This window comes from Aptenodytes forsteri, unplaced genomic scaffold (assembly GCF_000699145.1).
Source record: "Aptenodytes forsteri isolate BGI_AS27 unplaced genomic scaffold, ASM69914v1 Scaffold3, whole genome shotgun sequence".
In the NCBI taxonomy this organism is placed as follows: Eukaryota; Metazoa; Chordata; class Aves; order Sphenisciformes; family Spheniscidae; genus Aptenodytes; species Aptenodytes forsteri.
In genome coordinates this window covers 1,446,218-1,473,897 of record NW_008795283.1, presented here as the reverse complement: position 1 = coordinate 1,473,897, position 27,680 = coordinate 1,446,218, and the positions used below count along the sequence as shown (strand labels likewise).

The window sequence follows — 27,680 nt, the reverse complement described above, 5'->3', positions numbered from 1 at the left end:
CAGCGGGGCCGCGGGGCGTGGGGCGGCGGGGTCCCCCCACCTTCGCCGCGCACATCTCCCTTCCCCTCCGCAACACAGCCCTGCCTCACTTCTCTGCCCATTTAGTCCCCTTTCCTTCCGTTGTCTTCCATTTTTATTTTTGTTCTCACGTTTGGCACAGAAGTGCTGCCGGTGCCCGGCTCGGTGCCCGGCTGCCTTGGGTAGCGCTGGGGAGGGGGCGCACGGCCAGGCCGCTCCTTGCGCTTCGGCTCGTCTGCAGCCCCGCGGCCCCCCAGCCCTTCCCCGGGGCTGCTCCTGCCGCCGCTGATTAATCCCCGTGTCCTCTTCCCCTGGGAGACAGGTGCTGAGGCAGCGGTGCGTACGTGGGATGCTCAGACTTAGAGAAATTGTGGCTCGTGAACTGGCCAAGATCGTTTTTCCCTTAGCCCGAGATGTCCTTCAGTCCCTTCACCACGGCTCCAGTTCTGGTGCCTGTAATTAACAGTATTACAGAGAGAGAGGCTCCTTCTACCACATTTGATGTAAGAAGGGGGAAGGGTTTGGGCGCTGCTGCAATAGCTCCAAATAGTACTAGATATAAAAAGAATTTTTTGGCCTCTTAGTAATGAAAGTTGAAAGCAAATACAGCACTGGCTTTTCGCTAGCCGCCAGTCACCACTGTGGTCAGTAGACATTTGATCATCACTGCCTTTGCTCCCTGCCATCTGTTTGGAAGCGCTGCAGGAAGATGGAGGGGAGGGGTGGGGGGTTTAACTACTTTGTAGTCTGATTCTGAAGTCCTTACAGAGACAGAACTCCTGTTGACTTCAAGGAGCTTTACCCAAGCAAGAACTGCAGGATCAGAGGTTATTTTTGGTCCCTAGCAGCGCATGGATTTTTTCTTTCCAAGCCTGAAAGCATCTCTAAAACAAAACCTTGTGCCTAGGTACATACAGGGAAGTGAGTGTTCATAACCTGGACAAGGTGCACAAAATGACAACATTAGTAAAGCTCTGCTCTTTTCCAGAAGGGTGAAGGGTCACTCGTTACCCTTTATAGTCTCAGGGGGAAAAAATGGTGAGAATCAGGACCTTAGTGTGTCAGCTGTCACCATCACTTGGCTTTTGGCTTTCTAGGCAGAGTTGGTGAGCTTTGTTTCCTGTTGTCTAGTGCTAAAAGAGATGCAGAATAAAGCAAATGGTTTGAAACACCAAGCCGGAATCTTCTCTTGTCTTAAATCCATGTCTGTTATTCTCGATGTGCCTTTTGGGATGTAATGGGGGGCACAATTTAACCTTTCATCATGTTTTCAAATACTTGTCCTTCAAAAGCCTGTTGAAATCGCATAGAGGGAGAGGCAGGTGAGATTCCAGAGGGATACCGTAATTGCAGAGCTGTAATTTTGTCTCTTTCCAAATTTCTGTTCACAGGTTTATTAAAATCCATTGTATTTGGCAAGGATCATTTAGATTGGCAGGGTTATACAAAGAGCTCATAATACTCTAAACAATATAGCTTGGCGAGTTCCTGGGCTTGAAAAAGTACTCACAGGAAATATCTCTGCTAGATACAAATGAGACGCGGTAGGTAGAAGGTAAATGAAGTGGGAGGGAGGGATGCAATTTGCTTCTGTGGTGCTTTCTGCTGAGCACACAAGTTCCACTTGCTAGAAATGTGTCCGCTCCTGCTGACAGAGTTGTCCTGTGTAATGGTCATTGTCCAGCTCATTTATTTACTGTTTGAGGTTTTTGCAGGGAATTTTTTTTCACTGTTGGTTGTTTTTGATCTTGTCAGCAGTGGCAATCAGACAGTGTGAGAAACGTGCTCCATCTTTAACCTAGATTTGAACAGATTTTTTCCTAAATTTAACCAGTGTGAACACAGGAGGAGATGAGTATAATTAACCCTGGAGTTGAAAGCAGTGCTTTTCCTGGGATAACCTCACAGCAGGTCAAGGTGTCATTTTGCACAGCCGGTTGTCACATGTTTTCAGTAGATGGCACGTACAGAGCAGAGAACAGCATTTGTCTCAGAAATGCGTAGCTTCATGTGTGTCTGCTGGGCTGTCTGCAAGCAATTTTAAAGAAATGCCCTGCATGCTGGAGAGGGGAGTGTGCAGTTAAACTGGAAGTGCAGTGTTGCTACTCCTAGCCCAGTCCCAGAGCTCCCATTCTAACAGGAGGATCTGTGAATTCATGTCTGAAGGGAAGGGAAGAGGGGGGAGGGACTTTCCCCAGAACTGTCGTAATAATTGGTATACCTTTCTAATAGCAACTTCAAGAGGTGCAGCAGTGGGACTTCATTTTCTAAGTGTGGTGTACCAGAAGCCACCAGTTTCCTTACACAGTGAGCTCTAGCAGAGGCACCAGCGCATACTGTTAGCGTGGAAGTCACTGTTATTCGACATGGGGAGGAGAGGAGATGCAGGGAGTTTTGCTTCTGAGCACTGAATGGGTGCCTAGAGCTGTTTTTAAGATAAATAAATCTGCATAGTGCAGAGAGCATAACAGCAGTACATCTTAATTGTAGAGAAGGCAGTTTTTCACTTAGCTCTGATTTATACCCGATAGCATTAGCAGCTGTCATCTGAGTGTCCTTATTATCAAGTTCTTTTAGCACCTCCGCTTACTCCCTAAGCTTAGCGTTGAAGAAGCCCACCTTGCTTTTGCACTGTTGTTTTTCATGTGGCCACCACACATCCACCTGTTAGAGATGTTTTGCATCACAAATATAAATGCACGCACACACAATTACTTGTTCAGATGCAGCGTACCAGTCAGAGGAGAGCATCAACCATAGATAAATATGTACTTAGCCAAATAAGCAGGTGAGAAATATACACCCAAAGGGGATTTGGGGCAATCTCATGGGTGAAGGCTAGGGTTGGTTGGTTTGGGTTTTTTTTAATTCTTACTCACTGATTACGTGAGTAAGAACATGTGGGCAAACACTAACTGTTGTCAGTGCCTGTATTGCCTTGCAGAATGTAAATTTAGGCACAGATGTGCACACAGATTCTTGTTTAGCTCTGCTTCTTTTGTAGAGCACCTTCAACAGGCAATTTTCATACTACGAGGTGTGATGGCCAACTCTTGTATTTAATCAGAGCCCCACAATATTCGCTGTGTTTTCTAAATTTCCCTGTTGTGGAGCTGTGTGGCACTCCCACAACCTAAATTATTTAGCCTGTTTCAAAGGATCCCAAATCTGCTGGTTTTTAAATTCTTGTGGGTTTTTTTTTTTTAATTTTAAATCGGCCTAGGATTTTCACCACTTGGCATTGGCAGTGCTGCTCACATTTCTTTCACTAAGCTACTAGCTGGGCTTCAGTTTAAGCTCCAAGAGTTTTGCCGTAAAGGGACTCCCCCTCACATCTGCAAAATCCAGTGCTGCTGCGTTCTTACACGGGCCTGCCGATACCCCTTCATTTTACCACAAGCCTCTCTGATAAATGTCACCAGATGCAAGAGCAGCAGCGCGGTCGAGGCTCCCAGAAGCTGCTAGGGTAGGCAAAGAAAAAGCCTACCAACCGCATACAGCCTCGTGGAATGAATGCAGGGCTGTAAGGCAAACAGTCCTTTCTTTATGACTCACTGACGGTCTCTGACCTTGAGGAAGTCACTTGACCTCTTTTTGCCTCTCAGCCCTATTGAAAAATAAAGAACAGGGACCACAATCTCATCCTGATGATGCATTCAACTGAGTTTCCCCCAAGTCAGTGGTTTGTGTTCTTTTAAAAAAAGATGAACGTATAAAGAATGCCTGCGGAAAAGCAAACTGGCCAAATATCCCTCAGGTCTCAGTCTCCTTTCCACTCCTATAGCATCTTTGATCTAGAAGAAGCTTAAATGCTTTATGTACTGCATGCAACCATTACTCTCATTAAATGCAATGATCCCTTTATTCCAGCATTACTGCCTAAAAGTTTACAGGATCAAAAGGACTATGTCTGCTCTGCGGAGAGAAACAAGTCCTAGTCGTTCCAAAGCAGCAAAATGCTAAGGGTAAGCATAGTTTTAAGCTGTTCTGGTGAGGGAATGTTGCAGTGTGATAAGCAAACCTTTGTTGGTTTTCCTAAGCACGCAGAAATGCTAGAGCTAATCCTGGCAGGAGAAACAGAACCAGAGAGAGAACTGGGGATGAGGAGCGGTGCTGGGGGATCTGGGTTTCTAATCCTCCCTCTCTGTGCCAACCAGTTGTATTATCTTCACCAAATCTTTTCATTCTTTGAACCTCAGTTTATCCATCTGTGTTTATGACCTCTTGGGAGTACAGGAAGGCTTTGTTAATTACATGAATGTAAATTAAGTGTAATGCATTTATATACCTGTTCAGGTGTGTTTAGTCTAGTATGGGAGTCTCGGCAGGAGGGCACACATACCTGCACAGAATATTACAAAATGTAGCCATCCAAGATAAGTCTCAGCCTGTATAATGAGGTTTGGCCTCCTACGCTGGCAGAAATGCGCACTGGTACCGTTCATGACTATGCGAAGGTCATAGCGACAGGCCCACAAACCGTGGCACTTCCAGCAGCGTAGGAACCTCCTAGCACCCTCAGGCTCCAGACAGGGATGTGGGTACTACTCCCAGCTGTCACAGGTTGCACAGACGTTGGTGAGTAGTCCCACTGAGAAATCCAAGTAAAAATACTTATAATACTTAATCCAAGTAAAAATGTAACTAAACATGAGAAAAGCTGGTAAAACTTGTCTCCACTGACCACCCACTAGGACGCCTCACAAGGAGTGTCTGCTAAAATCCCATCCCAGTATATAGCGTTAACAAGTACAGCCTCTACCAGGACACATGGTGCTGTGGGTGTTAAAGCAGTCTTGGATTGTTGCTTGATGTGAAGCTTTTTTTTATGTGCTGCATCAACAAAAAAATACCCTCTGTAAGGGTGCCATGCAATGGGAAAGAGAGACAGCAGCAAACAGAGCAGGATGTGGTCTGCACCTTCACTGATTGAGGTGGGAGTTTCCCGACACTCTTGGTTTAGATAAGTCTATTCAGCCAGAGTGCATGGGAATATCGTGTTTTACAGGCCTGATGCAATTACTGCTCCAGGTAGGTGCAATTGCAGCAGAGAATAAACACAGATGACCATGTGCGGTTTTTTAGTGATAGGCCCAAACCCTGACATGTATTTAAGAAAGAGGTGGGATTTGAAACCATTGTCACGAATTTCTCTTTAGAAATACTCTGTATTTACCTATTCCCTTTTATTTTGGAGGACAAAATTCTCCCTGTTGAGGGAGGAGTTTCTTGTGCATTGAGAGGATGGGATGGAAATACATCCAGATGCTGGGGGGGGGGGGGGGGGGGGGGAAAAAAAATTTTATGTGAGGGTGGAAGACAAGCAGGTGGGGGGGGGGGGGGGGCGGGAGGGAGGGAGGAAGAGAAAGGATGGCAAGCTGCCTCCAAACTTGGTTTAAGTGATACATGTCTGACAGCATCTCTCTTGGTGAGGCAGGAGATGCGTTTTCCTCTATATATGTCACTGTTCTTCCCAAGCCTTTTCAAAACTTGAGGGTCTGGTGGAGTTTTTTTGCAGCCACTTCTACCACATGTGTAATTCCCTTTGCATGAGGAGAAGCCTGTCCCAGCTGACTTGTCACCATTTTCCTGAGAGTATTGGAAAAGTATAGAGCCCCTTGCCAGAATGCCCCGAGGAGCTGCAGTCTTGGTGAGCTGAGATCCGTCCAAGTCTAGCTACAGCTCACCATGGGAGATAAAGCAGGAGATGTCAAAAATCAAAAAGCTTCCTCAAGAACAGAGTGGTTGTTAATTTGTTTACCTAAAGAGTACTGGTTGTTCTCCACCTTGAGAACACTGTTATGTTTTCTGAGAGTTCTGTAGTAGCACGTCCTGCCAGCTTTACTCCATCGTCTTCTGAAATGCTGTCCTGGAGTTTCCTCTAGCGAAAGTCCCGCAACGAGTCACAGCCTCTTACACCTCCACAGGTTTCCATCAGTGCTGTGCTGAAGATGGTTCAGCTGGTTCGATAAAACCTGGTGTCAAAATCAAAGCTGGTTCCCAGTCTATTGCTAAATACACCCATGAGCTCCATGGTTACCTCCTTTTCTGAGAGCTGGGCCACCTCTGCAGGTTTCAGCAGGTGGAGCATCCTTCTCTTCCTCCTGTTCACTTAGGCTCAGACCCAGAAATTTCTAACCCAACTCCAGACCTGTTTCTCCAGCCTTTCTCCTAGAACTGCTTATCATCAGTTCAGCAGCACATCCCCAGTTCCTCATCAGTGTCCTCTGAGCAGTGCAACTGATGCTTCAAGAATGGAGGGTCATTAGAAGTTTTCACATTAGGATTTTAGGATGACATCTAATGCACACCTGATAAAGGAGGTGGCTGTGAGGAAAGGAACAGTAAAAATAAACAGTATAAATAAAAGGGGAGGTCTAAATGTTGCCAGATCCCAATTTCTTCTTGACATTGTGCCGTCTCAAAGAAAATAACATACAAAGGACTATGAGGAAACAAAATGAAGAAAGGGAGAAAATACATAATGAAGTTTTGAGAAAATTTACAGGCTATTTATTTCCTTCTTTGTTCTCTCACTTCATGGATGAGAGACTGATATAGAAGGAAGACAACTGTTTATTAATGTTGTTTTCAGCTTACTCAGGCGACCATACCAGTGACTAATACTGAGGGTTAAAAATGCTTTGAAAAATAGTCAATGTTAACTATCATTAACTAGAAAGTTGTTACTAATGGCTGCTCAGGAATCTGTCTCCTTTTGTTCATTCCTGCACTGCATCTTGGATGGGAAACAGTGAGCTTAGGACATTGATCGATGAATGCAGGTAAATCTTGTGGTGGCGTGGAGCGTTACTATTCTGTTCTCTTTAACAAAGGTTGTAGAGTCAGTGCGGTTTCTGGAAGCTTTGCTGGAATTGCTGAAGGTAGCTTCAGCTGGGGGCACACTCACTTGTGTGAGGCTGGGAGGTGGTGGTAGGACACTGTAGCTTGCCCTGTTCTTATACGCTGGCCTAGGTATTGGCGACCATTGAAGGTGGGGTTGGAGTAGAAAGTCTGTCTCAGTATAGCCATTCGGAGTTCAGGACACTGCTAGAAACAATACTAAGACAATTCATGGAAGTGAATTAGGCACAGTCACGTTTTCTCTCTGTGATAACCCATGGCAGAAGCGACAGCTGGGAGCAATGATCTTTAGCTGTCATAGCTTGACGTGCCAGAGCTCATCTGTTACTATCCATAGGCAATAGCTAATGTCATGATCTTTGCTTCAAAATCCACTCCATTCTCCCCACTCTCCAAAATTCTTAACACGCCATTGCCCTGAGGCTCATAGGCTGGATAGCACCATCTGCTTCTCCTTGGCTTTGTCCTGTGTACCCAGTTCTCCCATCACGTTTCTCAGCTCAGGACTCAGGGCTGCTTACACAGTCCGTGCCTTTCCCCCTTTGAATTCTTCTACTCACTCTCCCAGTTGCAGTGCAGCCATGTCAGACTTTTTGACCTCTCAGACAAAGTTTTGTCCCTTTCCAGGCTTCCCCCATCTCTGTTCTGCCAGTGAGGTCCTCTCATCCCCTTTGTTCTCATACTCTGCCCAGCTGCACCTTGGTGCACCTGATTCCTTTGAGCTGATTTTGCCTGCGGTATATTAGTTCAGGATGGACCTTCTCTCCCTTCCTGGCTCTCCTCAAGGCCCATCTCTGCTGTGACACCTACAGGAAGCCAGTCATTTGGTGCTGGTTAGCTATTTATGTATAACAAGGAGGAGCACCTCTCCACAACAGTGTGTACACGTGCAAGCATGTGACTATATTCCATATCTTCACATCCTTTGTCATTCACCTTCATAGATTACCAACTCTTCTGATCAGGGGCATGAATTTTAACACATGCTTGTCCTGTGTAGCCATGATCACAGCTTTGCCTGTCACAGCAGCACGTCCTCATCTTTAAAGCCCTAGGCTGTGTAAATCACCACCCCAGAATGGTTCTGCAACAGCCTCCCAAAAGGAGTCAGGGGAAAAAGCAGTCTCGTGCTGTTTGCAACTCTAGCAGTTGTGGATCTGTTTGCCAAAGAACCCAGAATTGCCTGACAAGTCCTGTGTCCCAAGCTCCTGACTTTATCATGACATCTCAGTCCTATTCACTCATATGTACCATCAACAAAGCAGGAACTGCAAGTCTGTACGTGTCCCTAGGTGGAGAGAGCAACCATCCTTAGGCTGCTGCATAAGCCTTTCAGGATGCAGGACACCGATCGTTGGTTGCAAGGCTACAGCTTTTTTCCTTCTCCAATACATCCACATTTGACAAGTCAAATCCCTGCCCTACTAAAGCGAATACTTTTCTAGCCACTGTTCAGTATTGCCTTTCTTTCTTTAATAGGAGCACTGCCCATTGCATTTACTTGCTGCCAGTTTAGGGGGCTGTCATGTAGATTGTTCTGCATCAATGGCAACAGCAACTCCTTTCATATCAGAGTGGCAGGCAGCAAAACTCTGCTAATCTAGCCGTCAATCTAGTTGCCTGGGAGCTGCTGGAAAGGAGCAGCTGGGTCAGCCAGCAAAGAGCCACCAAACTAGTTTTCCTCAAATTTTGATTCCAAAGCTCCTGTGATGCCCTGATTACAACTGTCAGTTTTCATGCCTCTGGTGTTACTCTGGCCCGGCCACATCAGGGACATCTAAACAGCTCATTTCCTACTTGAGGAAACTCAAGTGAAGTATCATCTACCTTGCTATAAGTCATCTTATTCTGTAAAGCAAGAGGGTTCAGGGCCCTCTTCGTAGAACCTAATCAGGCAGTGGTGGAAATTTGCTACCTGTCTGATGCGTCTGTAAGGCTTAGCCTAACATGCGAAGACTGACTTCAGATCAGCCCAGTTGGATGCTGCTTATCTTAGGTCTTTTCCAACTTGAAAGGCTTAGTTCTTGACTCCAGGCAGCAGAGCTGTTTACTGCTATCTGAAGCAGATGGAGGGGAGAATACAAAACAAGCAGTGGGGTATCTTTGCCCTGCACATTCCCCAGTGTAGTGTGTGGGAGAGGAAATTTACTCCTGGAAGCAAATTAAAAGCAGAGGAAGCATCTGGAACTTGAAAATTTATGTCAGACCTTTAGTGCTTCCTTTGGCTATTCCTGGGCTGATGTGACTAACAAACATCTGCCTCCGGTGTGCTGTGCTGTCCCTACAGTCACCATCTAATTCACAAATTCACTCTGATACGAAAAGCATCTTTATCATATAACGAACGGTCTTTCAACCAACTGCAGGGAAGATGCTGTGCGAATTCCTCTGCTCCACTTCTGCACCTAGAGAGGAAAAGGGCAGAAAGATTTATGTTTCATCCACTCTTTCAGAGTATAAATGGGCCCCATAGAACGACCATAGTCTCTCCCGAACAGGAGCTGCCCCGGGATATCATCACCCCACCCAGCTGATCTTGCAGAAGCAGAACGATGAGGAGTCTGTTATGATGCTCTGGAAAACCACCATAAGTCAGCCCTAGCCACTGCTCTGCAAAAGCACCTTTTTTCTTGTCTAGTGCTTCAAAAAGAATCAAATCAGAGTCTCTGCCCCATGTCTGTAGCAATGATTCTCTCATCAAACAGTGTGGTGCAAAGTTAAGCCTCAACTCCTTTAGTCACCATATTTTTTTAGTACTAGCATAATTCAAATCCTAGATTACTATCCTCTTAAATGCTTTGCAGTGATTAATTGCTTAAGACATGGTAGTGCGTTCAAGTTGCAAGGAAACAGAGCAGCGTAAGATCCTCACCTATATTGGAAGTACAAAGAAAATGTATACATTTTCCTTTATACATTCTCTAACTACTGTGATGGAGCTCAAACTGAGGCAGCTCAAGAGCTTTGCTCATGGGGGGGGGTGTCAATTAAATTAATAGATTAATACAAAATAATTTTTAAAACCCAGGGCTGATTAACTTGGAGTACAGTGCCAGAAGGTATCATAGAGTTAAAGAACCTAATAAGGTTAGAAAAGAAGGCTTAGACACATAACTAATCAGAACATTCACTGCTGTATTAGATAGGATAAAAACTGTAAAGCCAATACTACATTTTCATGCTTAAGAACCACTGCTAACTGGTTTGGATTTATGAATAAAATTCTCCGAGATTTTCATGTCCCTGCCCATGGCCATGTCACATAAATGACTCTGTCATCCTGTGATCAGCTAGCATATTCACATCTTTTTCCTCTTTGGTTGTTTCCAGCTCATGAGCTCACAAATTCTACCAGAAGTTCCTATCAGTCCCAAAGAGCATGGTCTTAAATTTTGTATTATCGACTTCCATCCCAAATAAATTTACTGCTGTCCACCAGGTCATGTAGTTCTTTTTATATGACATTGTCATCTTCATCCCTTTTAACAGTACCTTCCAACTTCACACTGTCAGTAGGGCACTCCTACATCAGGGGCATTAACAAAAACACTAAACAAGCTCAATTCTGAAATTAATTCCTGAGGTATTCTACTAGCAGTCTCTATTTGCAGACCAATATGCTCGTCAGCAGAACCCATTTCAGCTTCTTTAGCCACCACGTAATTCCTACACTCTGTCTTCATCTTCCCTAGCTTAACCAAAAAGGCACAGTCAAGACAGAGAATTGTATTACTGGCCTGATCCAGCACAATGATTTGGGTGTCCCTGGTGCCTGGAAACAAGCTCCCTACTTGGGGTGGAAGTTACCTTCCACGTGTTCCAAATAGGGCACGCACTCCTATCTCATTCCTCCACTGCCAGCAATGCATTGCAAAGACGTGGTTTATGAAGGGTTTGGGAATGATCTGAGATCTTTGCCTGAAGCGCTTTGCCACAGTTTATATCAAAGAGAAGACGTCTTATTAGAGGGCTGGTTTGTATGCTCCTGCACAGTTCAAACCCTGACTTTGTCAAGCAAATAATATACTGAATCATCCCTCTGGTCTTTAGTTTATTCATTTTCAGCCTGATTTCCAAAGGAAATGAGTCATAAGCAAGTATGTTTTCTGTGGTCTGCCTGTCAGTCCCCTGTCAATAACTTTCAGACCTATTGGCCAGCTAGATTTGATGGAGGGACAGATGTCTTAATGGTACTAAGTTTATACAGTACAAATGGAGAGCAGGGAAGAGGCAAGGACGCTAGAGGCCCAACTACACAAAAGGGTAATGCTTAAGCTCACTTTACATCGTCCGTCAAAGCTCAGCTAGGTGACACAGCCTGACACAGCCAGGGTTAATTGGCTCTGTTGCTGACAAACCACTCTTCTGTGTAAGTTTTAGTGCGTTTTTAAGGAAAATAAGGTTTCAAGAGCTTTGTTTTATACCTCTCTCTCTGCAGTTAGTTAGGAAACAGTTGACTCGGGCATCATCTGCCTCTTTGATTCTGTCAGTTTTTCTCCTCTCCATCCCTCCCACAGAGGCCATAAAGGTTTCTGTCTGTTTCAAAACATCATTAAAATGGAAAGGCTTTGGGCTACACTGGACCTGGATAAAACACGTGAATGGGTTATTATTTTAATGAAGGAAATGTTCCTCCCCATTTGACCTCTCCATCTTGCCAGATGAGTTTTTTCAGCTAGGGAGAGTTCAAGGAAAAACCAAAAGCCTTTCAGTCCCTATCAATTATACATGGCATGAATACACAAGGAGGTGGCCCCAGAGACAGCCTACTCTCCACCCCTTAGCGGACTCTGCCATTGTCAGCTCTTTCACGTGTCCTGGGAGGTGAACTGTGAGCCACCACAGGGCACAGCACACAGATGTTAGGCAGCCACGTCATCCTGCCCTGTTTGTGGTACAGGATAAAGTGCTAGCTTTCATCCCAAATTGAGCGTGCTGCAGTAAGCCAGGCTTGAGGCAATCGTGGCATGCACAACTGTCAGTGACTTCATTTGAGAGCCTTCAAGCTGTTCCAGCTGCATTTCACAGTACTGCTGTCAGCTGTTTGAACCACTATGAGCAAAGGATGCTTTACCCTTCAGTAGAGAAGGCAGCTTGAAATCCATCACTTCCTCCAAAGCATCTCCCTACTTAGAGAAATCCCCTCCTTGTCTCAGACGGGTTTAAAAAAAAGAAAAACCCCATCATTCCATTATGACCTTAATTTCACTGTATAATATACTCTGGTAAGAATCATAAAATATTTGATAGCACTTGTTAGAGCTGGACTACGGTTGAACTCCAGGCACTTAACCGGATGATTGTCACCATCTGATGTTGCTGATCTCTGATAAAATTCTATGTACTTTTTCCTTGTGAAAACGACTCGAGACCAGATTCCTCCAGTGGGTGACAACAGCAACAGGAGGCCAGAGGAGGAAAGGGTACAATGTAGAGAGGTGCCATAGTGAGAGACTAAGGCAACACAAGGTGAACAAAAGCAAACAGCAAGGAAGGTGCAGTGGAATAAATAGCAGCTGGAACAGTTGATCTGAAGGCCAAACATATCTAAGGTCATATTGAGTGGACTAGACTGGACTAGCTGAGTACTGATTTTAAAAGATAAAGACAGGTCAAAGATTACTAGATAAATATAAAGTCAGAGAGGAAGAAACCTCCAGGGGATTTAACCTGGCAGATCAAGAAAAACAGCCTTGGCAAAAACAAACAGAAGGGACTTCCACCTCTTCTAACATGGCTGGCAGGAGGAGCTAGTATTTATGGATATTATAGAATCAAAATGATCTAGTAGTTAAAAGCTGACTGACGCTCTTGCTCTACCAGCGCTTTGCCAGAACTTTACTCCTACTTCTCCTGGCTGGGAAAATCAAAGGCATGGAGATTAGAAGATGCAATATGAAGATCATCTCCACCTTAAGCTCTTATTTTGGTAGAACAAAGACTTGCTGGTACACAGCTGGGGACAGATTTTGGCTTCAGAAAACAATTCTTGTTTGCTTGACATCTAGGTTTTAACTACTTCTTTAATACTACCAAAGCTAAGACTTTTCAGTAAGCCTCTGGTTTTGGTTTGACGGACCAGTAACTACAGGAACTGGTAGGTCAAAATACTCTTTTAAAACAGAAGCTATGAGGATCAGATGAAAAGTTTGATGAAATTCCTTGCTTTTCAAAGCTTTGGCCCTTTGAAGGAAAACTGCAGTATTAGATCACTGGATTTGTGACAAAAAGAAGCATAAATCACCACAAACTTGCCTTAAAGTAGCTTAAGAATCATTTAGAAATAATGAACACTTCTAAAGAACTGCACTCTTGAAAATTAGAAGAGTCTGAAATACGGGAACGTAAACACACAGCAAAGGCAGAAATCATTCATGCCTGCTCTTACTTAAGTGCTTACATATTCACATGTCTGGCTAGGATGTTGCTCTGACATCCTCCAACAGGACCTTCTGATAGGAATTAGCACTAAATGGCAGTTGCCAAGATGAACTGAGGACCATTCATGCTCCGAGTGTTAATAGGACAATAACAGGACTGCAGAGCTGAACAGCAATTCAAGTCTTCTACCCGTACCCATGCGTGGTACAAGGGCACAGATAAGACATATCCCAGGGAACGTTTGCTTAAGCTGTTCTTAAACACTTCCAAAGCTAGGATCCTTCACAACTTCTCCAAGCAGTCTCTTGCAATGCTTCACTCTCTTCACTTCTAGAAAGTTCTTCCTAGCTGAAATGTAAGCCCTCTTCTTACTTCCCGAGTACAAGAACAGATTGCATCCTGGTTATACCCTTCTTTGCATTACAAGTTTGGGGTTTTTTTTTTCTTTTTACATATATAAACACTGTTACTCTATCTTCCCTCACAGTCTTCTCGAGGGCTTATATTCTGTCTTCTCTGGACCACTTGTTATTGTCAGGGTCCTTCTGTGGATTACATCCGCATTTTCTTTCAAGATTGGCATCCAAAATGAGACACAGTACTCTCACGTCTTGCAAACTGCTTCTTTTCATACATGCTGGTGTGCATTTTTCTTCATTAACAGTATAGTATAGCCTTGGTGACTTCAGCTGGTGATCCACTTCACTCCCCAGATCCTTTTCAGCAGAATTGCTCTCCAAACAACTGTTCCCCTGCTGTACTTACACAGTGGGTTTTTTCCTGCCTAATTGTAGGACCTTTCACTTGCCCCTGTTGAATTGCATCCTAGTTTTATCAGGACACTGCCAGTTTGTGGGGATCCTTTGGAATTCTACCCCCATCTTCCAACATATGCCAGCTCCTCACATCTTGGTGTTATCTGCAAATTGGCAAGGCAGTCTGCAGTCTGTCATTTAGGTCTTTATTGACAATACTAAATACCATGGGGCCTAGGACAGATCAGTGCAGAACCCTGCTTAATATTGTCTTTCACTTTGTTAACAGAGTTAAGTCTATTAATTTAGACTGTTCTCCTTCAATTTGCTTAAGAAAATGTCACTAGAATTTGTCATTTGACTAGTGTAAAAGCCAAGATATGTAACATCTACTGTTTCTCCTTTATCTTCAAGATTGATCACTCTATCGCAGACTGAAGTTAAACTGATTTGTTCTGACAGCTCACATCAGCAGTTTCTTACCTCCTTGTTATCAGCCCTGTGCACTTCAAGGGATGGCAATAGGCAGAGTCCTAGGGTGGGCTGCCAGCCACAAAAAGCCTGGCACACAGGCTCAGCAGCTCCTTTGAGAACTACTAGATGCCTCTTAACGTGCGTGATGGTGGAAGCATCAGCATACTTCAGTCACTACTACTGTCTCTCTCTCCTAGAAGAGCTAATTGGAACTGTGAAATCAGGGTCTTTCTTCTGGAAGAGGTATGAAGGATGCAAGAACAGCAGAGAACTGAAGGAGACCATGCTATGTATTGGGAGGAAGGCATGGCCAAGAAGGCAGGATGGGAAGAAGGGGAGGGCGGCTTGGAAGAGGTGGCTTTCTTTGGGCTCTCCAAACATTTGTGGATCCACACCTCATTTAGCATTAATCCCTCCCTACAGAGAGAGACAACCTGTCATACAGTTTGGATTTTAATTTTCCACGTTTCCCCGCAAGCAGAAACATACGGGCATATTTAGGCCTTTTTGGTACCTGGAGAGGAATAAATGAGAGCCACCGGCTGGAAAGTTGTACTGTCATTCTGATATTCCTTTTTCATCCCATTAAGGTTGTCCGGGAACTAGGAGTCAGCTGATCAGATTATTGCCAGACATTATCAAGCTGTCTATAATTAGCTTTTTATTGGTGAGAAGCCAGAAAATCCTCTTTGTTTGCAAGCTTGGACTATAGAGAAAGAAAAGAAATATTTCATGGAAGAGATTGTTTGGAAACTGCATATCCTAATTAGTGTCTCAGCCTTGTAGTGAAACTGCATGCGGCATTTGTCTGAAAAAAGAAAAAAAGACGCTTTAAACATCCTCTTTTGAGGAAAGCTGGGTTGCATTCTTGAAAGGTGCAGCACACATGGAGCTCAGTGCAGATATGGATGCTATACCACCTCTGCTCTCTTCCCTTGGTGTGGGCTTCTTACATTCCCACACATTATATGGCTCTTTTTAGTGCCATTCTGGATTGAAAATTTAACACAGGTTAAAACATAGGTTAAAAATTGGGCTATGCCATCCACATGTAAGCTGTGCAGTCTGCACACTCAGGATCAATAACTTCAGCTTCAGAGAAATTTGGATAAGCATTCCAGTAGTCCAGATCTTTTTATGATGTACATTAAAATTACAGTAGTTTAAGTCCAAGGTGACTTTTATTCTAAGATAACCCTTTGCATTTGCAGCATCATCTTACGAAACATTTTACCTGATTCATTTTAGAAGTTAATAATTTAAATTACTAACATATGGCTGAAATTTTCAATGTCATGTAGTAATGGTATCCCCTTTAATTCCTCCAGTGGACGCCATAAGCTCTATGTGCTCGTTGTAAACACCATTTACACAGACTGCAGCACACAGAGATTAGTGATACATCCATTAGTGGGATGGTTAGAAGATCACAGTCTATTCCAAGGCAAACATTTTTCCTTCTTCCTCCTTTAGTGATACATCCATTAGTGGGATGGTTAGAAGATCACAGTCTATTCCAAGGCAAACATTTTTCCTTTTCTTCCTCCTGGTTTTTTGTTTGGTTGGTTGGTTGGGTTTTTTTGTTATATCCCAATAATTTTTCTTCTCAAACACTTAAATCAAACCAAAACTTATCACTATCATGTTTTCTCTTTTCTGAGGAAGAGCATCACCGTGAAGGATGCCAAGCCTTCTGAAGTAACAGAAGTATGAGACTCTCCTAGTCTGCCCTATTATTTCGAGTCTTAAAGAGTTACGAGAACAAAGCCTGTTCAATGATATATAAAGGTCTTAATCAAATGTCTGAATAAAACCCTGAAGCAGTTATATGAAAGCATCAATCATGTGTTTTCCAAAATAGAACCAGAGCAAGAATATGCACCATCTTCCCACGATCTAAACAGATTTTAAGTGAGCTGCTGGTTGCTATACTTAGGGTGGGATCATATCAGAAAGCAAAGTATTTTGCAGAGTTTAATTGTGGTTATTTCTGGGAATGACACTGTCAGTTTGTGAACTGCACATTGAGTTTGTAGTGGTTGGAGTACCTAGCACTTACTAAGACATAATAATCCGCATAGGCTGTTAAACTCCAGTGGTAGAATCAAGTAAATACAGTAAAGAGGGAATATCTACTTCAGGTTTAAGCAGTAATGGGATTAGCTATTTCTCTCTGCTCTGCAACCAAACAAATCAATATAGGCTGTTGGTTTTTTTTTTTAAACCACTGGTTGTCTGGAACAGTCTCGTTAGCCTTGCCCACCCACTCAGTGGAAGTGGGCCAAGTGCACTAATACATTTTTGGAAGGCAAATCTAATATCCCCTAGATTTTTAGTCTAAGGGGTGGAAAGCAAAGGTCATTTGGATTCAGACCCTTTTGCATGGGTATACAAGAGTGGTTCAACCACATGACTTGCTATTAGCTCTTGCATAGGACACCTGCTCTAGTCTCCAGGGAATATTTGCAAGGGTTAGCTTTAAGCACTGCAGGTTAGTATCCCTTGGTGAGTATACTCAACAGAGAAAAAGGTGATTCAGAGCAGGAATGTGATTGTGGTTAAGTGATCGGCTAGAGGAGCTGCTCTCATACACACCTAGGGAGACTAGTTTCCTCTGCTTGGATTTCACTGCTGTAAATGCTCCTCTTGGTCCTCAGGCTAGCTGCACTGTGTCTCTATGTCCTTAGCACCTTGTCCCACACTCTTAACTCCACTTCTCCCCCTAGAATTTGCCCCCTCAATAGACCTCAACTCCCCACTCATACATCCCTTTCACCACCCCAACAGTTCTGTGCCTCTGTCCTCATGTGTGTTTCAGCCCCGGTCTCCTCCCCTTGCAAACATCTGTCTCCCTGTCTTTCTGTCATAACTAAGACAACCCCACTCAGCTTGATTTCCACTTTCTGCTCTTCTTTCTTCCTGTAACCAGTGAGCCAATAAGAAAATTTTCTTGCTCTCTCAGTTTACAAATCCCCGCTTTTTCCTAGATTGGATTGTGCCCAGGGTGGACCAAATATTCAATGGATTTGGGTACCAAATTCTAAGGCATCTCTACTTAGAGTGCTGTATGCAGTACTATAGTGGTTTTATTTTCAGCAGGTTATCAGCTGGCCAGCTATAGATTACCCCGGGGATAACAGAAGGCACCTGCTTGACACAAATATCTGCCAGATTTCAGTTTGCAAAGCCAAATGATGAGAGGGCATGAGACAAATCTGAAGAGATAGTCACCAGAGATCTTTAACAAGGGAAAAATGAGATATGTTTCCCTAGTCTGTTTTTCAAAAATACCTGAACAGTCTTGCCTGACATTTTCCAAAAGCAGACATTGAAGGCAGACATTGCACATGGAATATTTTAGTCCAAAAACTTAAAAGACCAACAAAAGTTATAAGGAGCTGACTCTCTCCTACACTGGAAGGCACAAGGCAGTCTTAAAAATAGGCAGCGCTACCAGCTTACCTGGGTGATAGCGAACTGCAAACAAGACAGGAGTTTGTGAAATACGAACTTGCAACCCAAGATATTCCTGTAGGGCAAGGGCATTTTCATCTCTCAGAACAATAGCAAATGGAATTCCTGTTATGACTAACACAACATGCTGAGCCCAAGGAACATGCCACGGGGTAAGGATATTCTAATGTTGTTTGCACAGTAATTTGGCTCACTCTTTTAAGTGTTCTCTAACACGGATAGATCTTGAGCCTTGCCTACAGCGGGAATTTAGCCACTGCTATAAACTGTGTCCGGAGGATTGTTCTGGCGTGCAGATTTACCCTTTGGGGAAAATTGCCAGGTAGGCAAGGCTCTTGATATTATTGTTCAAAATCTCCATGTTAAAACCCGTACATCCTACTTCCAGACTTAGTTCTTAGCTCAGCCAAAATTAGAAGCCAGAAGTTCAGGCCAAACTGAGCTATTTGCATAACCTGCAGAGGTATTCACACAGAAGGGGTTTCTCTAGTAAGATGCTAACTGACAGCACAACTGAACTTCATTTTGAGGGCTCAGAGAACAGCTATACAAGTGAGAAAAGCTGAAAAACACGGGGTTTTTTAGTAAGAGACTCCAGGCACTTCTTTATGCAGGCTATTAAAGAGAAGGTGAAGGAATGACTTGATCGGAGTCTCAGAGTACCAATGCAATAAGCAAACACAAAATTTTCAGGGTAGCAAACGTGTGGCTAGTTATTGCACCAGTGGCTAGTAATTGCAGCTAAACAAAGTATCAGTATAGAAACGTAGTGACATTTCTTAAACAATGAAAGTAATTAACCTTTGGGAGAAAAAGGGCTGTCATGGATCCTTTCTCACTGGCACCTGTAAAGCGTAGATATCTTCCTGAAAGATACTCTGGAATTAAAAATTAATTCAGGATGCAATAAAGTAGAATCCAAAACCCTCAACTGCCAGGATTGTAGTTACAACTTCCCACCATTGCTAACCACAGCTACTGGTAAAGGTTAAAGGTGTAGATGTATTTTGGCTCTACATGTGCTTTAATCTTTGTTTTGCCTAACCTTGTGCTGAGCAGGACCACACAAATTAGCTCTAACGGTACAGTTATCTACTGGGACCAGATCTGTACTGCACCTCTCAAGTTGTTGCAACTCATGGAACTGGCTGGCATAGATTGAGTCCACAAATTAAAACTTAGAAATTTAGGCTTAACACTCCTCTTATGATGAAAAAGAGCCAAACTTCCTATTTCCTTGCTTAAACATCAACAGTCAGTTGGGAAGCGTGATGGACAGGGCCCTCCATTGCAGCTAATAGCATTAACTTTCTCCCCCTCCCCATAGCACATTTCCCCCCGTAGTTTCAAAACGGCTTATTTTACAGCAGACAGGGACTCTTCACCACCATGTGACATACAAGGTTTTAAAAATTAGGAGTTACTTATTGCTTAAGCTGACACAATAAATCAGCTGCCAAATTGAGGATGATAACCAAGTACGATGGATAACGATCGCACGCTGCGGGGAAGCAGGACACCCCTACATTCTGAGCTGGAGAGATGTAGCCACCGGATGCTGTATTACAATGACAACGAGACCTGCAGGGAATGGGTGACTGTGGGTTTGCATCTGCAAGTAAAGGGCACCCTTCTAATCGCCAAAGAGCAACTAGAGATGGTGCTGTGCAGGATCAAGCCCATTCAGTTTCAAGAAAGCAAGAGGAGGAGGAGGAGCTGCATAAACCTCTTGATACGGTCTCTTTGAGTGAGCCCTGTTCCTCAGAAGGATTCACTGGGGGCCTATTATGAACCGAGAAGGAGGGTGATGAGGTGTTTGATGTGGTAAACAAACACTCCCAGCCAGAGATGCACATGTCTGTTTAGGAAAGCAACACGTTCTCAAAACAATTCTCCCCTGACTGAATTAGGTAGGAAGTACAAGGATTCCATGTCTCTTCCATTTCTTAAAGCTGAATTACTAACAGCCTCAATATTTGCATGGAACCACAGTCCATTAAGATCATTTCAGTCCACCAAGAACTGAAAGCACGCACCTCTAAATATTTATAAGGGAGATACTCCCTCCAGGTTCATTTCCAACAACCGCTTCCAATGCTGGCTCTCCAAATGGCCAACTCTTCCAGCAGAACTGTTTCCTGCACATCCATCTGCCTGCTTTGTTCAGATAAACACGCACCTCTCCTGCTAGCCATGTGGTACTGACTTCTCTCTGCTGCGTGCACAGTTAATGGGGATGCCCTGCAGAACCTTTGCTGTGAGCGTGAGTCACAGAGAGAACCCAGCTGGATATCTGGAAGCCCATTTGGGTTTATGAATTAGCAGGATGTGGGAGACTTTCTTTTCTTTTAAACCAATCCATGAAGCAAGTCCAATATGGAGTTACTGAGTTAATATACATGAGTAGACTGCCTGTCATTTTTCAGTCATTTCTATGACTCTAACTGGAAATACCAAGTAGTAAATGAACAGAGAGACTGAAATCCACCTCCCCTAGTTGCTCTGAAAGGCAGTTTCACAGAACGTGAAAGGCTGGATCAGATTGGCAGCGTGCAGAAAACTACTGCCACTGCTCTACATGCTACTGGTCAGCAGATAAACAAAACAATCCCATTTCCAGGGCTGTGAAGCCAGCAGTAAATTTACACAGCCATCTTTTTAATAGCTTTGAAGAATAAAGGAAAACAAAGCACAGTCATTTCAAGCTCCGTTAGAGAAAAAAAATCAATGTTTGACAAATAGGAAGGGACAAATTCTGGATAAGGAAATGCTACTAAGCTTTTGGAAACATATGTGTTTTTTAACTGGCGATCAAATAGCGAGCGACCAGATGCCTTTGAAATACCTATGCACTTTAATGGCAGGAGCTGTTAAAATATATGGAGAGTCCATCATTAAAGCAAATGGGACAAAGCTCTCATTAGTAATTACTGTGTTACTCAACCAAACGTAGCAGCAGTGGTGCTAGTTCTGCAGTCCTTGCTCAACACATCTGTACCATCAATTCTCTACCGGTAAAAGCCTGTTTATGATTGTTCCCAGTTAGCTATTTAAGCTTTAAACATGTACTTGGGTTAGGAACGTATTCTGTCCATGTTAACTGATCATAGGCCCGGACTAATTTAGGTTGGAAGGAATCTCTGGAGGTCATCTAGCCAACCTCCTGCTCATGAAATGTAAAGTGAGATACAGAGAGTGTGCAGGGCTTACTCTAGGGGCGCAGGGGAAGGGGATCAAGAACTGTATCATATTCCTGACCCAGCATCATACCCTCTCAGCTGCAGGCTGCAGTTACCATGCAAAAAATGAAGTCTGGCTGTTCATTGGTGACACCTGAACTGTGACAACTTGGATTTCCAGGAGCAGTGGGTCTCCTTGCCAGAGACACACTGAGTAACACCACCTGCCATGGGAAATTTCTCTCCATGCCCTGGCACTTGACACTGCCAGCCCCTGAACTGATCTTTGCAGCAGCATCCTGCCTGCCTTCCCCAAATCGTGTCATTCCCAAAGTTGCCTCCGGTTGCAGCACCAGGTGGGACAGCACAACTTTCTTCATTTTCCCAAAGACTGTGACTGCACCATGTCCTATTCTTGTCAGTGTTCCCCAAACCATTCTTAATGCCTAATATGCCTAATGAAGTTTAGCCCACCAGAGTAAGCACTACAGTAAGCCACGAACAGGGCTGTAAAGCATGCCTCAAGGATCTCCCCCTTCCCTCTTTATTTCACTCCTAGTTGTGGGAAACTCGCTATGGGGATTTCCCTTAGGAATTCAGTAGAACTGACCTCTCGGAATGAACTTGTGTTGCAATACTTTTTGCAGAAAGCACACAGCCTAGCACATTTGTTCCTTGTAGTACAGCTCCAGGTCTCTCTGGTTTGCTAGCAGCACATTCCAACAGAGCAGAGTCCCTTGTTGTTTCCTATAGCAAAACTCCATACAGGACCTCCTGGATAAAAGGCAATTACATATTATTTGTAAATCTAACAGCCTTGGATTAACCCAAATACAAAATTTGATCCAATTTAGTCCCTTTTTTTCCTTGTCAGATAACTGTTTGACTGCCTTTTTGTACTTTCCTGAGCTCCAGCCCTCAGTCTGAGAAGCTATTTTACTACAAACGAAGCCAGTTGCTGCTACGAGACCGTACAGCGTTCCCGCTCTGCGGAGGGGTGTTTACGTTCTTGCTTTCTCCCCCCGGCCCCCTGGAGCAAACACAATCTCTTCACTTTGCAATGCCAAAAATAGAAGCGTTGGTATTTAAATTGTGAACAATCGAGTTTGGCAAACAATCCGTATGACTGCACCCTTTCTGAATCACGGGATTGAGTCATTTCCCTCACCTAAGCTGCTCTCTTCCCCCGTGCAGATTGCAGGAGCAGGGAGAAATACGGCACTAATGTTCTCCTGTCTGTGTGTCTTCCCAACCCCCCCACCCCCGTCCCCTGCAGCCTGCCTGCTCCAGGCCGAGCTGGTGAATTACGAGCGAGTCAAGGAGTACTGCCTCAAAGTGCTTCAGAAAGAAGGTGAGAACTTCAAGGCGCTCTATCGATCAGGAGTGGCATTTTACCACCTGGGCGACTTCAACAAGGCTCTCTACTACCTGAAAGAGGCAAGATCCCGCCAGCCGACAGGTATGGGGGGAAGCGGGGACATGGCTTTGCATTGAGCGTTTTTGCATTTCTTTTCATGAGACTTAGTCTGTCCCTGACTTGATTGCGTTGATTTCCACAGGGATGAGCATGACTCACGGTATCCTTTGCCATACTCCCCTTCAAGCACTCTCTCGTACTGCAGCAAGGTTGCAGTGCCCAGAGATTAACCACTGCCAAGGCTGCAGCACAACCTGGAAGATAACAGTATTGCTGGAATGCTGTCTGTGTGGAGGGGATCCTGCCTCTCTTTCCCTCCCTAGTTTATTTTTGAAGAAGAAAGCAGGATGGGGAAGAGTGGATCCCGACCGCTACATTTTCTGACTCTAAGAACAAGCTTTTTCCCCTTAGCAAAGTCAGGACACTATTTGTAATCCCCAGTAGCCACGCCTTCTACCGTCTCAGTAAAGAGTTAGTATTTTAATTTGATCAAAGAGACAGACATTTACTCACAAAACATTCATCAAGGATACTTCAACTTTTGCCATGAAATCAGCCAAGTATCTGTCATCCATGTGTCAAACCCCAACAATTCATTTTGGGACAGCAAAGAAATTATATATTCAAACAACTTGGCCTTGCCAGAGCAACCACCTTTATGCTAACCTACCCAACCTCAAAAGGTGGGTAGAAGGCCACGATGCAGAGACAGTGCTTTTATTTTTCTAAGAACTGCCTAATAGGGAGATAAAAACACACTATTGTTTAAACCATTTCTGTTAAAAGGAGAGAATTTTCTAATACGCCAAGAAAAATTAAAGGATCACGAGAAAGCAAAACAGAAGCCATGTGCAAAGAAAACCCCACAGAACAGCTCTTCCACCTGAACCTGAGAGGGAGGAGTGAGAACTGGGCATGAAACAGGAGTGAGCCTGGGCCCTGGTAGAGCACGGTGGAGCTGATGTTCGTTGAACTAGAGGAGGCAAGGGAGGCTGAGCTGGCTGTGGTTGGTGTCCTACAGGCATTGGCCCTGCAGGGCTCCTGCGGTGGCTGTGTGCTGGAGGAGTACCAGGGAGGGTGCGCTTAGGGGTGTGCTGGGATCTCCTTCCTCTTCCACCTCCCGTAAGGGTGCCTGGTCCCATCTGCCGCGCGTGGCCACGGGCTCCGGGCAGTCTGACAGCACAGCTGTGCACCCCACACTCCCCGAGCAAATGTGCTTAAAAGCTCAGTTTAGCCTGTTTTAGTTTACAGCGTGCCCTTCTGCTTTCAGCCCTTGCCAGAACCAGGAAATGGAGAAGCCTATGCAAGAGAAAAAATAAACGGTGGAAAATAAGAAGTTATCTTAACCTTGAAGTTCTGACTAGGCTCAGATGTGAAAAAGTCCTTTCAGCTGAACCACTTTGCTTCCATTTTTAAAATATGTATTTCTGTGCTCCCCACCCCCCCAGTGATACTATTTATTTGGTATCCCTCATTGCTTCTTGAAATAAATACTAATTTATTCAACAGCAACAGCTTCAAATACCACAGCTTGCTGCAAAAACATACCAGAAAGTGTCCCCAAAGGCCTTTAATGTATACAAAAACAGTTCTGGCCTTCAGCTCTGCATCAGAGACTTTTCCCTGTTATTGTTAGGCCATTCAAGGCCATTGTTCCACTGTGTTATTTATGATTATGGAAAACTTGAAGGATATTCAGGGGGAAAGAAGCAAATAGATACAGTAAAAAAGGATGCGGCTGTTAAAATGCAGCAGTAGAAATCAGGTAACACTATCAAGAATCATTATGTGACCTAGAATAAGTGAGTGTCTCCACTTTCAGTGTCTCCATCTGCAAAATGCAATTGTTTTCCTTTATCTGAGGTTTCACTACACTCAGTGGTAAAAGCATTTGGTTATTATTACAGTCATGTTTTGTGTGTTCTTTTTTTTTCTAATAAGGAATGGTTTTGGCACAAATCATTGGCAGTTATTCTCTTTGGTGGAGGAGATTTTAAACGATAGAGAGGAATTAGCTAGCAAAGGGTTTTACTGTTCTAAAGGGCTGTCAGCACAGCAAATCCCTTATGGCTATTTACTGCCTGACAAGGATGAGGGTTAGGTCTGGCCTGATTTCTTATGCTACCGCCAAACAAAAAAATCACAAAAGCAGATGGAAATAACACAAGATAATTGTATAACCTTCCTTACTAAGAGAGAGGGAAGCCGCTGTTAAGTTGTGCAAAGCACACATGCAGCCCTCCATGAACTCTGTGTCCAGAGGCTGGTGCAGCATGGGCAGCCAAACATACCCTTACCTTCAAGCCTTGTTCAGCTCTTTCCCACCGGTGGGGCCACATTATCAAGGTAGGTACTGACTGGGATTGAGACCAGACCGTCAGCTGTCCTGGTAATATCAAACACCCACAGTTAGTCTCTGCTGGCCCTGTGCTGAAAGCTCACATTCAGACACCACGCAGACTGCACGTACGAGCCAGATTTCCCATGCTGCATGGAGCGGGCTCACGGCTGAGCTCAGGAGCTGCCTTCCTGAAGACCTGCGACTCAGAAGTCCTGGGAACAAAACCCAGGCCACGGTGTCTACACAGCAGATAAGCAACTGGGCTCTGAAACTACAGGGAGAAGCAGAAATGACCTGTAAAACAGCAGGAGGCCACTCTGCACAAGGACACAGGCACAGCCCTCACAGCCAGGAGATGTTCCCATTGCAGCTTTGCCAGCATCTCTTTGTACGAGTCTGACCAGTCACCTGACTCGTCCTCACCTGTTATTACCACATCAGCAGAAGGGGATCACTTCTTGCTCCCTGAGAGATGAGAGCCTTCTCTTCATTAACATTTACATTTAGCTTTGAAATACTTCTGCCGGCAGAGCTAGTATGGTGCAATACTATTTGATGGAAAAGACTTGACAAAGATAGGGTTCCACTTCTGTAAACAGAGTGCTGCTCTCATTACTTCTCTTTGGTAAAATAGTGGCCCTCAAAAAGGAAGCAAAACATGCCAAAACCTGCCCGGGAGATTTATAACCAACTGGCAATGGGAGTATCTCCTGCCCCCTATCAGGCTACACGTTATTTTGCCCTGGCTTCCCAGGCATGTGGAGATCTCCCAGGCGAGTGAAGCTGTGCTATCAGCAGCTAGCTACCTTACCCGCAAGCCTAAGGGAGCTGGCAACCTTTCATTGCCCAATTATGCACCGAACCCACCTCTGTCCCCTCAGCCAGGCGTCGAGTCCCTGCAGGCCCAGGCAGGTGTGATTTCCTAACATGCCTACACAGTTAACACTTATCACCTGCACAAAGTGTGAACCTCAGCAGCAGGGACGTTTACCCAGGCTGCAGCCCGTCAAAGCCTAGAAGGGCACAGAGCAGAGAGATTGCAGTGAGGTGCAGGCAGCACAGCAAGACTCTGGCCGGGCTATGGGCCCTGCCTTTACACTGCTGGGCATTAGCCACCTGTCTGCCACACGCATGGATTTTATTTTAGGCCTAAAATTCAGCCCATCAACTGAATTTCTTCGCTTTGGGAGGCTGCGCAACTAAAACCAATTCTGTTTTTAAAAAAGCTGCTTTAAAATTTGCTGGGCTGGTATGAAATGCTAATGCATGAACAGCCCAGGATTCTGGTGCACCTTGTGTAACACAAGCAACAGCAGAACTTCTTGGCTCATTAAGAATGCCCCAAACGGGTCAAGTAACTTAATCACTGAATCCCACCCTCTGGACTGACTAGGATGATGCAGTTGAACCTGCAGAAGACTCAGCAGGGAGACCCACCTCACCAGAGACACCTTGAGAAGTCACAACAGTATTGTCACAGCTCACTGCTACCCCATGGCATGTTTGTGGAGAGCTCTGTGTGAAGGGAAACCGATCCGTCTCCCACTGTCTCAGCTCTGCCTGAGGGCACAACAGGGATGTCCCCTTCTCATGTTTAAAGGAAACTTTGCACCCACAACTGCTTTGGTGGGTGCAATACCCACACTTGCTAGTGCTGGACATGTTACCAGTAATTTGCTCATCTCTGAAAGCTCAAGCACTTCTCATTTCCCTAGCTGGTGTGGGGCACATCGCTGTTTGGATGAGGAGGAGACAAGATTGCCCTCTGACTGTGGACTGCTGTGCACTTCAGATTGATTTCTGAGGATCTAATAACTTAAATGGACTAAGCCCTGTTTGGCTGGCTGAGTAAGGCTGTGAGCAAAGAACCATTTTTCAATCAATACATAAGTGAAAGTGGCTATTTTTTTGCTTGCTTGCTTCTGATACCACATGGCTTTTGCCACTACATGGGTGCCATGTGCGTGGGAAGTCACCCTCGTGATAGTAAATCAACACGATTTGAGAAAGGACTGACCATGACTGCAGAATCACGAGGTCTGTCTGGAGATACATACTTGTTTAGATCAACCTGTGCTTCAGGGTGAACAGGTTCCCTCACTGCTGGGGCCAGGAGGTAAAACAAAACTCAAACGTTCTGTGTGCTGTATTGATGCACTGAAATACTGGAAGGAAAAAGAGGGCTCAGCTTACCACCTGCACAGTACTGGGATCTCACAGCTCTCTACAGGGATGAAGCAGTGGTTCTCTGCCCCTAGGAACTTCATTGTCCAGAATTTCCAAGCATCAAGCAGCCACATTAGAGCTACCACCTGACTATGCTGCCCAGCATCTGGAAATTAGACAGGATAGACAAGGCAGTATGCAGCATACCACATATGACAAAAATGCAGATAGAGTGTCATGGTGGAAGGACTTCCAAATACGAAATTTAAGGAAAACAAGGGTACAAAGAGAATGTGAGGGATGCTCTTCCCAATTCAACTCATCATGGGAAAATGTGAGAAGAGTGAAATAGGCTGTAAAAGGGATAGGAGGGCAAAAAGGCAGAGCGTAACTGTACACAAGATGTCTTTAGAGGCTTGCATGCAGGCACGGAGGGAAGGGAAGCCATTCCACAAGCATGGGTAGGGATGACCTGGATAGTTTCAACTGTGTGAATTCAAATGTGCTGACCAAGAGTAATCAGAGAGAAGGTAAAAACTAGCTGTCGTGGTTTAACCTCAGTTGGCAACTGAGGACCACACAGCTGCTTGCTCACTCCCCCACCCACCCAC

The 27,680-nt window shown here is 44.6% G+C and overlaps 2 protein-coding genes across 2 annotated transcripts in view; one reads left to right on the top strand and one right to left on the bottom strand.

Moving 5' to 3' along the window:
* Window positions 1-18,327, bottom strand: part of MED6 (mediator complex subunit 6) — a 54,480-nt gene extending 36,153 nt beyond the window's left edge. Inside the window, exon 1 of the mRNA XM_009279304.2 lies at window positions 18,269-18,327. Within this exon, the coding sequence (XP_009277579.1) occupies window positions 18,269-18,327 (59 nt within the window). The remainder of the gene's footprint in view (window positions 1-18,268) is intronic.
* A 1,122-nt stretch (window positions 18,328-19,449) lies between these two features.
* The window catches only part of TTC9 (tetratricopeptide repeat domain 9), a 9,704-nt gene continuing 1,473 nt past the window's right edge, over window positions 19,450-27,680 (top strand). The window contains exons 1-2 of the mRNA XM_009279303.1: window positions 19,450-19,626; window positions 22,340-22,604. Of these exons, the coding sequence (XP_009277578.1) occupies window positions 19,450-19,626; window positions 22,340-22,604 (442 nt within the window). The remainder of the gene's footprint in view (window positions 19,627-22,339; window positions 22,605-27,680) is intronic.